General features: G+C 35.5%; 2 protein-coding genes across 3 annotated transcripts in view; one reads left to right on the top strand and one right to left on the bottom strand.

Annotated features, from left to right (window-relative positions):
- Nucleotides 1-4,875, bottom strand: part of LOC100186139 (dynein beta chain, ciliary) — a 66,234-nt gene extending 61,359 nt beyond the window's left edge. The window contains exons 1-6 of the mRNA XM_026836464.1: nt 3,352-4,875; nt 2,556-2,675; nt 2,301-2,389; nt 1,411-1,600; nt 1,070-1,169; nt 316-527 (exon numbers count right to left, since the gene is read on the bottom strand). Of these exons, the coding sequence (XP_026692265.1) occupies nt 316-527; nt 1,070-1,169; nt 1,411-1,600; nt 2,301-2,389; nt 2,556-2,675; nt 3,352-3,693 (1,053 nt within the window). The 5' untranslated portion in view covers nt 3,694-4,875. The remainder of the gene's footprint in view (nt 1-315; nt 528-1,069; nt 1,170-1,410; nt 1,601-2,300; nt 2,390-2,555; nt 2,676-3,351) is intronic.
- Nucleotides 4,876-4,982: 107 nt separating this feature from the next.
- LOC100175941 lies at nt 4,983-15,725 on the top strand. Of its 2 annotated transcripts, none has more exons than XM_026836489.1 (16): nt 4,983-5,118; nt 5,289-5,552; nt 5,999-6,123; nt 6,533-6,666; nt 7,161-7,326; nt 7,730-7,903; nt 8,251-8,348; nt 8,780-8,994; nt 9,448-9,569; nt 10,113-10,215; nt 11,489-11,642; nt 12,480-12,643; nt 13,155-13,309; nt 14,044-14,212; nt 14,638-14,831; nt 15,078-15,725. In XM_026836489.1, exons 2-16 carry the CDS (start codon nt 5,300-5,302, stop codon nt 15,465-15,467), a joined length of 2,616 nt encoding a protein of 871 aa, XP_026692290.1. In that variant the 5' UTR covers nt 4,983-5,118; nt 5,289-5,299; the 3' UTR covers nt 15,468-15,725. The 2 variants fall into 2 exon arrangements, with proteins under 2 accessions (XP_026692290.1, XP_026692289.1); XM_026836488.1 differs by lacking the exon at nt 4,983-5,118 and adding an exon at nt 5,145-5,236.
- The last annotated feature ends 5 nt before the right edge of the window (nt 15,726-15,730 follow it).

Below are 15,730 nucleotides of genomic sequence, written 5' to 3'. Positions count from 1 at the left end.
GGCAGGCGCGCTAACCACTACACCATGGCGCTGGACGAAAAATGTTTTCAATTTATACAAAAATGTTTACACTTTTTATTTAGACCGCATGGTGTTTAGTGTTTGTAAAGATACTATAAGTACAATTATAAATGTACAAATTATAGCTTTATGTTTGAAAAACTACACGCTGTAGCTTTAAACCTACAGTAGCCTTGTAGCCTATAATTGTAGAAAAATGGTGTCAAACTTATTTTTTTCAAATACAAAATATGCAATATATACATTTAAAATGCACAATAGTTTTTATAACATTTGTTTTTTTAAATGTTCTACCTGGTTAATCATGAGGTTACAGATCTCTTGTAGAAGAACAATCAACCTTGTAGGGGTGCTGTAGTATTTGCTGCTTGCCCACACTTTGCATATCAGCAGGAACAATGGCTTTACACAGTAGCTGTACTCATTGAACTCCTTTTCTTCCATGTTTTCCAAGATCCATTTGATCGGTTTTAGGTGAACATGAATGTCTTTTGCTTCCGCCAAACCTACATTGCAATACAATACAGGCTTGTAATATAATGTTGCTGTTACGTGCCTATAACAAAAATTAAGGAAATATTAAGTGGTTTTAAAACTAATTTTACAAGACTGAGCTTTAAATTAAAAGTAGATTTTTGCTGAGCCTGATTGCATATTGTTTAAATGAATGAATAAATGAATGTAACTTACTTTATCCTTGCATGGTCTGAAACAGCAGCCGTTAAACATGGGTGTTCTGTTTCATACACCTCGTGCCAGCTTACGAGTTCCCTAGTATTTTACTTTGTGGGTGAATATTTTTTTTATGCATGGCTGACAACAACCCATTAGTGACCACTGGGTTGAAGCAATTGCTGTTAAGTGTCTTGTCCAAGGACACATACGCCCACAATGGTAGCAGCGAAGAGCCTTGAAACCATTACCTCCCTGTTAGAGGCAAGGGTGCTAACCAACTGTGCTACGGCGTCGGACAAATTTACTTAAATTAAGTGTTGCTGGATACCGGTATAACACTATAAGTTTAAAAAAAGAAAGCATACAGTTGTACCTGCAACAACATCCTTAAACATTTGCTGAAATGCTGGGAAGTAACTACTTTGTACTCGTCGCAGGACCTCAGCCATAGCTTTTACTTTTGGTGTCTGCAGCTATAAATTTAAAGTGTATATCAATTTAATGAAGTAACTAGACTGAAACTTAAAAAAAATTAGATATATGATACATCTCAAATGTTTTGTTTTTGTTGTTTTTTTTTGGTAAACCTACTGGTTTCTGAGTGTAGTAGGGCTTATAAGTCAACTTAGGCCTAAGTCCTACGTCCCATGGATTGCCTCCTCATGGGACTTCACTTATATAAAGCACATGTAGAAACTTTTAATCTGTAGCTACCTGGTCAAAGATGCATTGTAAGTTTTCTGATCGGTCAGCCCAGAAAGTGATCTCAGTTGATGGAAGAGGATTAAGTCCTTGAAGCAAAATCTCGGATGAGTCTCTCTTCAAAACATCACGAACTTGGTGACTCCATTCAATAACCACGGACTCAAGTGTATGAAGAATTTGACGATCAATTAAATCTTCCCTGAAATTTATTATTGTGTTTTATCATAGGAAATCAATGTAACTGTATGAATGAATGAATTCAACTTGCTTAATTCTCATGTGACGACAGTTGTTATAACACGAGTGTTAAACACCTTTTACGAGTTACCATGTATGTTACTTTGTGGGTGATTAATTTATTTGGATTTTTTTCATTTTTTATACATGGTTAATAATTTCGACAACCCATTAGTTACCACTGATTTAAGCAGTTATCTCCCTTCGGCAAACACTCACGTTACTACAAATGTCTATATAGGATTTGGTGGTAAATTTTACTGAATTATATGTGTCTTAAATGGTGTTTACTGTATCAAAATTTTTGAATGTATGAATAGGTTAATACAGCCATGTCTTTTAAGCTAATGTATTATTTGATGAACTGAAGTCGAAATTCGTATTTTTAAGAATTAAACATCGTATATTATAGCTCTATTGTTATGTCTGTTCACGATCAACCACTTGTCTAGTAACAACAAGGGGGACTTAGGGTGGACAATAGACAGTTGTATGTACAAAAGGTTCAAGCACGTCAGCAAAATCGTCGACCGCCAATAACGAGCAAGTGTTTCATGATTTTATTTATGTATAAACGTGTTTCCAACACAACACTGCGAAATGCATTTGCCCAAAAAGTTTTCAAAATCATTCATTCATGTCAAATTTTCGCGGTAACTTACTTTGGTTCTTCGGGTGCAGCTTCTTGTTGTTCCTGTTCTGGTATCTTCTCTGTTCCTGGCGGTAACGGAAGTAAGGTCTTTCCTTTGACCTAGTAAATAGAAACAGTTTATTCCAATTTCCAGCGATGCCACCTTTGCTGCCAGTTGAGTTGACCAGTTGACGCTCATTGACCATTCGACGATACGCGTCGAATGTTTTACAGTTACACGATGAATTTGGACATAAATATTGTTTTTAAAATTCATTTTGCTTACTTGTCCCGTAACAACGAAAACGTTGCTTTTCAGTTTGTGCACATGCCGAAGTACATCACCAGACACAACATGGGGCCAGGTGTCTTGGTTTCTACCGTTCCCGAGCAGAGGTACCAGCACCTGTCAATCAAGTGACGTAATGAAAAACTAGTTTGTGTGGCGCGCGTTTTGCTTTGTCTTTTGTAATTAGATTCAGAGCATGGTGTTACGATTAGTGACGCCTTTGCTTGACAACGCACACACTCGAAGTAAAAACTGTGTGAGTAGTATGAACTTTCCGACTTAAAGCAAACATTTAAAGTAACTACCCCGATATAAAATGTGCTCCTTTATTCATCGCTCTGTAAACTTCAGGCCGATAAAATAAACATTCCCGATTGCGCTGAGCAAACGTTTTTATTGGCAGTCTTGACTTTAATCACGGGACCGACGAATATAAATGATTGACTGGTGAGGTTAAAAATTAAATGTCTTTTAGTATTTGCCAGGTTGTCAGTTTTATAGCCTACGTTTATTTTTTTACAAACGATATGAATACAAAATTAAATCGTTAAGTGGGGTAGGGGAAGATGGGAAACCTTTTCATTCTAGTTTTCCGTCCCATTTGGTGGTAAAGAACATTTAAAGAATTATAAAACCGTATTATCACGACTCCTATGGACCGTTGTCAATTGTTTAAAATATGGTCGAATATTTGGATATTAAGTGCTAAAGGTGTCCCATCTTTCCCCCCAGTACTATATACACATGTTCGGAAAACATACAAAAAAAATCAAAAACATATGAAAGCACTTACATCGTCGACCAAAGACGACATTTGGTCCAAAGGAGCATAAGAAAGATCCCCAAACAGCAGTTGTGTTTGTACGGTGTCGGCCCCTATCGTTTCCCTCCCACGTTTTATAAAATACACTGCTTTCGTTTTTCCAGCGGGTAAAAAGTTATTACTCGGCGTGAGAATGCCTGCTGCATTCGATGATATGATAAGAAACACATTATCTGCTTTATCGAAGAACTCTTGTATAAAAATTTTGTTTTCTTCGACGCCGATGCATTTCTGCCACTTATCTGCTTTAAGCTTGAGGGTTTTTAGCACGTAATCCTCAAGAAACTGGTATCTCTTATCAGTGTCGCCCATGTTGTCACTCTGGACACAGGCAAAGGCAAATAAACTTCAGCTTCCTAAAGAAACATAGATAAAGTACTGTTAGCTTAAAATATAAGGCGGCGTACTAAATTCTCACAGCGTGTTCACTACTCTGGCCCACAAATACGCTACTGGAAACTCCTTAATCTTTCACGTTACAAAAGCAGCTCAGTGAAGCGGAATGCCATATTCACTAAATCGCCTATTAATTCGTGGCGGCAGCTTCAAAAATGCGTCCTGTCCGAATGCTCTGTGAAATACATATGAAAGTTAAAATCTACGACGCTTGACGCGAGAACGCTTCTTTCATTGTTTGTACCCGGCATTGTTCAAACGTGTATTCGTGGATTCAATTGTATTATTTTTATTTCTTACACTGTCTCACTGTTGGTCTCGTCGGCGTACAATACCAGGCGTTTTACAAAAGCAGAAATAAATGAGTCAGGTATCCTATTTCTAACGCAACTATAGCGGCGGTGGCGGTTGCTAAGGAACAGGTACCGCATTCTTTTTTCGCCTTTGCCTCAACTAGGCCTCAACTGGTGTAGAAATAAACGAACTTTAATTGCGTTTTGCCTATGTATTGCTTCTCACAGACTAAATTACATAACATTATAAGATAGTAGGATGGTGAAGATGAGACACATTTTCGTTCTGTTTTCTTGTTCTATTTGGTGGTAAACAAAGAATACTCAAAGAATTATAAAACCGTATTCTTACGATTCCCACAGACCGTCGTCAATAGTTTAAAACACGAGCAGGGTATTTGGGATTATTTGCTAAAGGTGTCCCGTTTTTCCCACCCCGCTACATGTAGATGCAGGCACACTATACAATTACAGAAATAGCCTGGGAAATAAGCTATTTAAATCTTGTTTGCCTGACGCAACAACCATGTTTGCTTCGTGTTTGCACTGGCGCTTGTCGAATGGTCGTCGTTTTCGATTTAGCAGTACATACCCAATAAAAAAGTACCTACTACAGTCTTTAAAACTATTTCGCTGTCAAGTGCTCCATAACAGTTCTAAAATAGTGCCCGTGTCCTGTGAAGGGTTATTGAGTTGGACCAGCGTCAAGAATAACAAATAGCGCGATCCGAGTAATTAAACAACATTTCTCTGTAAATCGTTTGAACGGCCGATTACAGCAAATTCCAAAAAAATGACATTAAAAGTGTATACCCGTTGATTTCTATTTCTAAATACTGTTTCGGTTGAGTGAACTTCACGCGGGAAATTCACTATTAAAATAAAATAACAAGCACATACGGATCAATGTAAATCCCCTATAATATTGAATTCTCGGTTTACAAATGTGTTTCATTTTACGAGCGAGATTTATACAAAGCTTGTGGGTTCGGTATGCAAAAGCCTAAAATCTGGGTGACAACATGGTTACATTATTGATTAACTAGCGGTACGGCAAACAAAATTCTTCTCTGTTGTCGTAAAACACGCTGCACTGGCCAATCATATCAGATATTCATACGTGTACCTAAGATATGGTGCAAAACGTTATAACAACTAACGCGATGGTACAACATTATTCTAGCATTTATTCTTTAAACTAAATCTTAATCATTGCAGGTAATCCAGAAATGGTGGCTTTTCAAATACTTTCCTGGTTCCCAGCTGTTATTACAAGCTTGGTTGTTGTTTATTTTATTGATATTCTATTGAAAAGAGGAGTTGTTGGATTATTTAAATCATTTGCCAATGCTATCCTACTGCTGCCTGGCACCAATGCAATTGTAAAAGCATTTACTAAGAAAGAGATTGAGGGATTTATTCAGAAGTCTTTCACAGGTGATGCAAAACCACATGGGAAACTTCTTAGTATTCCAGAAAAAGGTAAGTTTAGCAACTGAATTAATTTGTTCCAGTCTAAAATAATAAACAGGGCATTTTATTAGAATGTCTAGTCAATCTTACAAAAAAAAGTCATCAATCATAGGGGGTGTGCCTAAGTCCTAAGAGGTTGGGCCTGACGCAAAATTGTTTAAAATAAATCTTGTATGACCTAAAGGAATCACTGTGCTGATCGTTAAGTCAATATGAACTGTGGTTTCAATTATGAAATTTATTCTGTTTGTAAATAAACTTCAATAAACAATAATGTCTAAGAATGTTAAGAGTAAACTATTTTTCAGGATTTTTTCTAAAATTATGAACTGTGGTATCAATCATGAAATTTATTCTGTTTGCAAATAAAATTTGATAAACCATAATGTCTAAGACTGTTAAGTGTTAACTATTTTTCAGGATTCTTTCTTGAATCTGTAAAAATTTTCTTGTAGGCGTTCCCATAGATCAGTTGCAAAAAGAGCTGAATGAATTGAAAGCAGGTGATGGTAATTTATCCGAGAATGGAAGGTTATTTGCATACGTTTATACAACGCATGGACCAAGATTCCAACTCCAGGTAAATAGGAATTTTCCTACCAACTTAAGGAGTCTCTATTCACTAAGGGTTTGTTCCTAATATGAATATTGGTTATTAATGCGTTCACCTTTTTTTATCTTTGCGTGGCAGGGCACCTACAGTTAATATATCATGCCCTCTCTAAGAGTATCCTCATATCCTTATTTTTGTAAGTAATTTTAGTAATGTCAGTAACTGTTAAAGGAGCCTATCAGCGAAAAAAATATGGTGTGGTGTATAGAAAGAAAATGCATAAAATAGACGAATATTGCGGAATTTTTCTTGTTTATTTAATAGTTTAAAAAGACATAAAAAAGAAGTCATTAAAGTAAACTAAAACTACGGTATTGTTTTTATTTGCCTTTAACGTAACCTTTATTTAACTCTTCAAAACTAATATTTAAAACAGCAAGAAGCATTCAAAATGTTCAGTGATTTTTCATTGGCTAAAGCGAACAATGATCATGTCTCCATCGTTAAAGCCTACCTGGAGACCTTCATGCATGACAATGCGCTCAACCCACTCGTATTTCCTGCTCTGAGGTTAGTGCATAAAAAGTTCACTTAAGGTTTTCCTATGTATGATATTTGAATTGCAGACACTCTACTTTAATACTAATTACCCAAGAAACTTGTTCTTTAAAATTTATTCTTGTTTATTTGATTCTTAGTTTTCCTGCTTGCTTATAAATCATGAATATAATAAGGCATATACATATAAATAAATGTTAATACAAATTGCTGATTACTTTGGGGACATGCCTAAGTTTTTAGTTATTCAATTTTTGTTTTTTTTCCCATAAAAATAGGATCTCCCACTTTTCGTTTTTACAAACCATATATTATAGCAATAAAAAGTTACAAATAAAAAGAAAACAATACAAATAGGTTTATTCTAAAAAAAAAACAATATAAATAAGCTACAATTCTAAAAAATAAAATGCAAATAAGAGAGAATTCTAAAAGCAAAACAACACAATTAAGTTAGAATTAAAAAAAAAACACACAATACAACTAAGTTAAAATTTTATCCGTAGAAAATTTGAGAACGAAGTGGTCTCAATGACAGCGAGCATGTTGAACGGTGACTCGGGAGTCGTAGGAAGCGTTACATCTGGAGGAACAGAGAGCATCCTCATGGCGATGAAGACTTATCGGGATATGGCTCGTGCAGTTCGGCCGAGCATAACTGAACCAAACGTGGTATTTATGTGTTTGCTAAAATTTGTTTGATTTTTAAATTATGTGGTTTAAATTTCGTAAGCTTTAAACATGATAAATTAGGAAATTATGGAGCAAAGGTTATTTGGTAACAAATAAAATCAAATTGGATGTTTTTTAAGAACGTGAATTTAACACAAAATGTTAAATTTCTCCTAAATATATGTATATGCCTATATAGTACTTTGAGGTAAGATGGGACATCTTTTCTTTACTTAGCACATTATTTCCAATTATTCTGATTGTGTTTTAAACAATTAACAAAGGTCTATGGGAGTCATAGGAAAATGTTTTTAAAATAGTTTGAATGTTCTTCGTTTCATCTTCCCTCGCGGCCTCGCGTACCATATATATATATATTTTTATAAACCTGATTTTATCATAGGTTGCCCCATCCACTATACACCCAGCATTTGAAAAAGCTGCTCACTATTTTAACATAAAAATTAAACATGTTCCTGTGAGTCAGACCTCGTTTACCCCCAACATACACCAATATGAAAAGGAAATTGATTCAAACACTATTCTTCTTCTTGCTTCTGCCCCCTCCTACCCACAAGTAAGATGATTTACCTTTCAAGCACTATGTGTTAAAATAATGGGATTTATAAGTTCCAGGATATCTTACGTTTTATCATTGTTTGTTTTGTTTAAGGACATGCATAATCTAGCTTTCAACCTGGTATTATGTGGTTGTTAACTTATAAACTAGGCTAGTGTTTAAAATACTGAATAACAGCTCTCTTTTTTTCACGATCATATCAGTCTGGTTTTTCCATTTTCAAACAGTAGACTGTAAAAAAATATATTTTAAAATCTCAGATTTAGTTAAAATGTTTGGCATAATTTTCTTTTTAGTATTTTAAGCTCCCCAGTCCTAACAATATAATAAAACTGTTCTGTTAGGCAATTTTAGACCCAGTTGGAGAAATAGGAAAGTTGGCAACCAAGCACAACCTTCCTTTGCATGTAGATGCTTGCTTTGGTGGTTTCATGTTACCATGGTATGCTTATGTTAATGTATATTACACTTATGTAATAAATGAAAGTAACTCACTTTATCTTTGTGTGGCGGGAAAACGCCAGTCATTATAACACGACTGTTCTGTTTCATACACCTTATGCCAGCTTACGAGTTACCATGTATGTTACTTTGTGGGTGATTGTTTTTGTTTTTTTTCTTTGTATGGCTGATAATTTGGAAAACCCATTAGTAACCACTGGGTTAGAACAAAGTAAGTCAACAAACTAATTTAAAAATGCACTTAATCTTAATTATAATTGGCTGTTGTCAATAAATAAAATAACACTAACAGATATATATCATAACACTGATCAGTTTAAATATGGCACAGATAAGGTCACCTATGTAAATACTTAAAATCCTACCTTCCCTAAAAAAAGTAAATTGAACCTATTTATATACTACTTACAGGGTAGAGAAACTTGGAGCAAAAATTCCAATATGGGATTTTCGAGTCCCAGCTGTCACTTCAATCTCAGCCGACTTACATAAGTATGGCTTCGCAACTAAAGGTGCCAGTGTGGTATGCTATAGAGACAGCAGCATACGCAAGCATCAGTTCTTTGCTTATTCTTCCTGGTCCGGTGGTTTATTTGCTTCTCCCACAATGGCGGGAACTCGACCAGGTTTGCAACCAGAATAACTTTTTTTTTTAATTTAACTGTTATTTTTTAAAGAAAAACATGTATATTACGTGGCCTTAGTAATAAACCATACTTTGTCCAATAGAGTGACTAAGATTATATATCTAAGCCAGAGAGCAGGGTGTACACCCTTTATTACAGGAGGGCCAGGTTAAACCACCGGCCCTACCTTTATTTAACATAGGCTTACGGACCAATAAAAGTTTTTTTTGTCTTTTTTTATCTTATGTTATTAAAAGGTGGTTAGGACGTTAGGACTCCCATGTTAACTTATTGCGACATTAAATAAATTCAGTATAAAACTGCAGCTGGCTCCATTTGCCCGCTGGTCGCAAGTTGCACACCCCTGCTGTAGAAGTATAATTGCCTGGTAAATATAAGGTGTAAACTGGAAGCACAATGCTTTTGTTTATCACTAATACATTTTACATTAAGGTGGCCACTTGGCTGCAGCCTGGGTTGCTCTGCGAGCAATGGGGCAAGACGGATATATTGACATGGCTCGAAAACTGATGGAGACAACTGAAAAAATGAAGGAAGGTGTTAGAAGTATTGAGGTTTGTAGAAATGTCTGGAGAAAAATCAAAAAGGCCTCTATGTTCCGTGTTGTAACCATTGTTTACAATGCGAAGATGTATAAGTATTCATTTATTCATATAAAATGCTTCTCCTTACCTGCTCAAACTTGAGCAATGGCTCCAAGCCTCCAACCAAACCTCTGCTCAAACCTTTTGTGTTAAATAGAATAATATAATACACCAAATTATTTCCTATAGGGTATTTTATTTATTCATATCTTAAGTAATTTTATAGATTAATTCAATTGGACCACAGGTGTTAAGTGTGTCTCTGTACAATCAAAAGCGAAACGTTAAATATATAGTAGAGTGGGGTAAGATGGGACATATTTTTATTTATTTGACCCATTTAGTAGTAAACCAAGAACATTCAAAAAATATAAAACCATATCCTCACGGCTTCTATATACCGCTGTTAATTGCTTAAAACACAATCAGGATATTTAGATATGAGCCAACAATATCCCATCTTACCCCACATTACAATGTTTTAAACGTTGTTAATTAAATGTTCATACTTAGGGATTAAAAGTACTCGGCTCACCTCTGATGACAGCATTTGGTTTTTCAACCAGCGATGAATCTCTCAGTATTTTTGGAATAGTTGATGTTATGGAAGAAAAAGGTTGGTCAGATTTTCCTAAGTTTATAAGAGGCATTGAGAAATATCTTTTGTGAGAACTAAATGCCAAATGCATATAAATATTTCTATATGCACTTTGGAAAGTTTTTTTTTGCATTCTAGTTATTTATTTATGGTATTTCTCTTTATTTATTATATTAAGTTTTTTAAATGTTAATTGTATGTACGGGTAGTAGATACAATTAACACTAATTTTGCAAATGGTTACATTTATTGAATCACAACAAAAATATGGGATATATAGTAAGGTGTGAAAAGATGGGACACAAATCGTCCAATATTTCAAATATTAGGTTTTAATGATTCAGCGTGCATTTAAGATAAACATCTTATTATTATGCTGCTTTCACTCTTTAAAAGTATGTTGTATTTGTTTCACACCGAATTTTACTACTTAACAAAGTAATGTCACGTGCTTTGTTGGACTGTAAAAATACTGTCGAATAATAATACTGTAACAATTGTTTTCGTCTATCATTAAATGAGTGCCTGTAAAAGAGGATTTAAAACTGCGTCTCAATTTGCCCCATGTCCCATTTTACCCCACTTTACAATAACTGTTAAAAAGGCCTTTTTTTTTACAACTGTACTGTACCCGTGTGGGTCAAATTAACACGGGTAAAAGGGGAAAATTATTCTCTTAACAAGAAATTGATTCGTATTCACGTAGTCAAGATGAAAGCGGAAATGTAGCACGCACGCTTACTCGCAGTGTAGTTTACAGCGCAAACAGGATATTGCCAATTCTACACATCATGTGCTTGAAGCAAAAGTGGCTTCATCTGACCAGAACAAGATTTTCACTTAAAACAGTGGTGGTGTTTTTCTGGTGTTCTTTTAGCGTGCATTTCTGTAGTTTCTAGTTAAAATTTGCTTCATTTTTATAGAAAAGCGATTGAGCCTTCGCGCAACATCTTGCGTTTCTGCAGCAGAAGATAAATCGTCATCTAGCATTACTCGGAAACGGCCAATTATTATCTTGAGGCAGAATAGCGAGAAGTATCCGGTGGACCTCCATAGCAGAGCAGTAGGAATTACAGATGGATCGAGCTTAACAGGACGGTCTATAAGACTCTATATATATTTAGATTCTTGACTGTCAAGATCACGAAACTGTGTTAAAATGACAACTTGGCAATTATTCCTACTATTACTTATAGTTTTCAGCACCGCAACAGCAACAGGTAAGATTGAAATCCCGATTTCACCATACTGCTTTTATGACAACAAATTTGAGTATTTTATTTCACTTTAGTGCCAACACCGCGAAATTTGCGCGTGTCTGCTTACAACTTGGACCACGAGTTGCAATGGGATGCACCTTTAAGCAATACCTCTAAAAATCGAACTATTGGTGTAACATATTCGGTTCGGCAGGCAGTATTTGATGAAGAGACTTTAAAAACACGGTGAGGTTTTCTGCTTTGTAACTTGATCGTTGCGTTTGCGGTTTTAACTGTTACTTAGATAGATTAATGGTTCTTACGCCTCCTATACCCTGCGTACTGTTGGTTCAGGATCATGTTAAAATGCATTAACAGTAGGTATAAAATACGATTAATTGTATAGTAGGGTGGGGGAAGATGAGACAGCTTTAGCACATAATATAAAAATATCCAAATAGAGTTTTAAACAATTAACAACGGTCTATGGGAGTCGCGAGGATACGGTTTTATAATTCTTTGAATGTTCTTTGTTTACTACTAAATGGGACGAGAAAATGGGATGAAAAGGTGTCCCATCTTCCCCCACCCTACTATATGCATTTTAAATGTGTTAAGTTTAAGTTTGACCACTTTTTGGTTGTACAATCGCAAATTTTGTCCGCTGCCGTGGGAAACTGGTTAGCGAGACGGCCTCTAATCCAGAGGTAATGGGTTCAAGGGTCGTCACTGCTACTGATTTAGGCGTATGTGTCCGTTGACGAGACCCTTATAACGGCAATTGCTCCAACTTACACAAGTTTTTATTCGTGGTAGCTTGACTGTTACGAGGTCGAGGTGTATGAAACAGAACACCCGTCTTATAACGAGTTTCGTTTTCCGGCCACACGAGGATAAAGCAAGTTACATTCATTCATTTAAATTTTGGTAAAAAGAGTTGAACGTGGGCGTAATAAAGTGTCTTACCAGTACGCATTAGTTGTTAGTACTTCTTAAAGTTAAACTTTATAACACACTAAAGATATGGCTATGAGTTTTAGTAGTAAGATTTTATATTTTACTTAAGTATTCGTATTTTTTCAGCTGGCAATACATCCCTCATTGCGTGCATGTGAATGTGACACATTGTTATATAACAAACATCACATATTCACCGTTTGAAACATACGAATTCAACGTGATTGCTGAAATCGGCAACCGAACCAGCTCCTTGGACCAAACGATTACGTTTTTGCCGTTTTTTGATGGTAGGTTTAACATTCTGAATCCAATGAACGTATATGTTAGCATTTTTTGGTATGAATACTTTGGGGGTAAGATGGGATACGTTCACACAAAATATCCCGTATTTTTTATCGTGTTTTGAACTAGTAACAACGCTCTTTTATAGAGTCGTGAGGCTACGGTATAATTTTTTTAATAGTAATATTTGTTTACTACAAAAATGTTACCCATCTTACCGCAACTTACTATATAATGTCTGCCAATTCCACAGCGTCTTAAAAATTGCCCCAAATTAATTTTTGCCATTAACTAAAAGGGCTATGCTTATATGGTAAGAAATGTTTTTATGAAATATTTTTTTTGTAATTTCGAAATAGGAATTAAAAAAGTTGTTGTTAATTTTAATTAAGGTACAAAAAAATAGGAATTCGAGTTTCGAAAATGATAATTTTACTGTACGCAAATTTCTTGAATAATTATACTGTACGCCCATTTTGTATATTTCAAAATGCATCATACACCTTCTGTTCACAGGCCTACTATACGCCCCTGACTTTATCGTTGATGTACACGACAACACAGCAATACTTTATATCCCAAGACCGCCACATATTCATTCAACAGGCGAGGTTTTAACCAACTTTTTATACGATGACGTTCTCACCTATAATGTACAGTATTGGACAACGGTAAGTTCAAAGTAGCCAACATACTACTCCATTTGCCCCAACCCAGTAGTCAATAATGGCTGTTCAAGTTGACAGCCATATAAAAAAAAAAATTTAAAACAATATAGTTACCTGCAAACTAACATACTTGGTAACTCGTAAGCTGGTACGAGGTGTATGAAACAGAACACACATATATAACGACTGTCGTTTTCCAGCCACCCTAAGATAAAGTAAGCTTCATTCATTCATTGGAAATGATATTTTACGTAATTTTTTAAGTCGTTTACTCCTTTAAACAAACTTTTGGCCAATTGTAAGCTACTACGTTCATTATTAGTTTACGCTTTTGAATTCACTGCCCCCTATCAAACCAAGTAAAAAACGCCACCCAAAACTACCAAAATCAGAAAAAATGCGTATAGGTACTTATAAATATCAGTTTATAACTATAATATAATAACTATGAGAAGATAATATATTAGGGAGATTTAGAAATATTTAAAACGAAAAGACAGGATATAGCGACGAAACAACAGTGTTAAAACACGCCTACAGTTAAAAATATTTACATTTAATTGAAAGAAAATAAGCGTGGTCGCTACACCTAGCAGACAAACGAGCCATTCATGTTTAATTATTATCAAGTTAAACTTATAATAGAAACAGACGTGTGCGTAAAGACACGCCAAGATATATTGGTATATGTGCGACCATGTTATAATTAACATTCTAATCGCTATAAAATATTATAGGGTTCACCAACCCCGCCAAATGCGACTGATATTGTGAAACTCACAAGACCTGCAACAGTTACAAATATCACGGTTCGTGTTGTTGGTCATGAACCGGCTTGCTTCCGTTTAAAACTGTCCGGGCTCCTGTTCGGTTCTGCTGGCTGGTCAAAAGTCCGTTGCACTACAAGTCAGTAAAACTATTTAATACGCTTTTATGCTATGCAACCGCTGTTTGTCTTAGATATACTAGAGTTGGGAAAAACGGGACACCTTTAACGCATAATATTCAAATATCCTGATCGTTTTTTAAACACTTACCAACAGTCTATGGTAGTCTAGTCTAAGTCGTGAGGATACGGTTTTATAATTTTTTGAATATTTTTATATACTACCAAATAGGACGAAAAAATAGAACGAAAAGGTGTCCCATTTTTCCCAGCCTATCATATACACCTTTGAAAAATGGGTCAAGATGATAGACGGATAGAGTATGTCAAATTTATAAATACCACTTAAGTTTTTAAACCAAAACGTTAGATACATACATATGGGATGTCATGTTTGTATTAAAATATACATTTAATATTCAAAATCATATGTATTTTAATACAGGTACCCCACGGTTGCTGGCAACTGCAGATAAAGCCAAACATGTACATACAACGTCAAGTTACTTAACTAAAGCAGTAATAGGCATAGTAGGTGGAGTTGTATTTCTAGCTCTTGCAATCGTATGCGTGAAGCTGTCACGGGCATTCTTAACGTTCATTAAGGCGAAAAAACACAGGGACTTACCGCCTTCTCTGGTAAGCCAAACTTTTATATACTTAGTATAGCTATAATATACTATGGGCCGGGTAGCATGATAATGTATATGGGCGAGGTACGCTTTGGGATCTCCGATTTAATACCTTCAATGCTATATAGCCTGATATAAAGTAGCGTTGCGGTTTGGGGGCAAAGAAATGTATTTGTGTGGTCTATTTTCACTTTGGAAAATTTCTTTTTTTAAATTGTTGGGCCATTACCAACATTAGTGTCTCTTTTCCCAGGTAATTGTGATGAAACAAAGCGAAAATGATTACGAGGTCGATTCTTATATCGACACCGAAATTGTGACGTCACTTGGTATTACCCCTCTGATGACGCAAGCTAAAAGTTGTACGTCATCAAAGAGCAACATTTCCGTCTCTTTTGTTGAGGTTGTGTCCACGGCAGGACTTGAAACCCGTTCCCAGGTTATGCAAACATGTAATAACAAAGACAATGAATATGTTTTGTATATTGCCGATGTTGAGCGAAGATCGAACGAAACAGACGATTCTGGCGGGGATTCAACGATCGAAACTCGGTCGCTGCCAGATACAGACGCGTGCTGCGACGCACCCCCGGTTGACATTCTTCCTCAGAATTCGAGTGATCACAGTTTATATTTTGCATAAGATTTCCAGTCTAAGTTTTAGTCAAAGTTTCGGTCTGTGAAATTTATTTTCGTTAAGTTAGTTACTGAATATTGGCAAAACTTAATACTGTTGTTTTTGTGCTTGCGAAACCGTTGCCGTTCTGTGTACCATTCTATTATATGCGAGTGATGTTGGTTGGTGGTAGTAATAACATAAACCTACAATCTATAGTGCATGGACTACTTCTGAAGTATAAGAATTGATGCCTATACCTGTACAAGAAAATGAAAAACACATACACG

Source organism: Ciona intestinalis, chromosome 10 (assembly GCF_000224145.3).
Source record: "Ciona intestinalis chromosome 10, KH, whole genome shotgun sequence".
NCBI classification, from domain to species: Eukaryota; Metazoa; Chordata; class Ascidiacea; order Phlebobranchia; family Cionidae; genus Ciona; species Ciona intestinalis.
The sequence above is the reverse complement of the archived record's forward strand: the minus strand, read 5'-3'. Positions and strand labels throughout refer to the sequence as shown.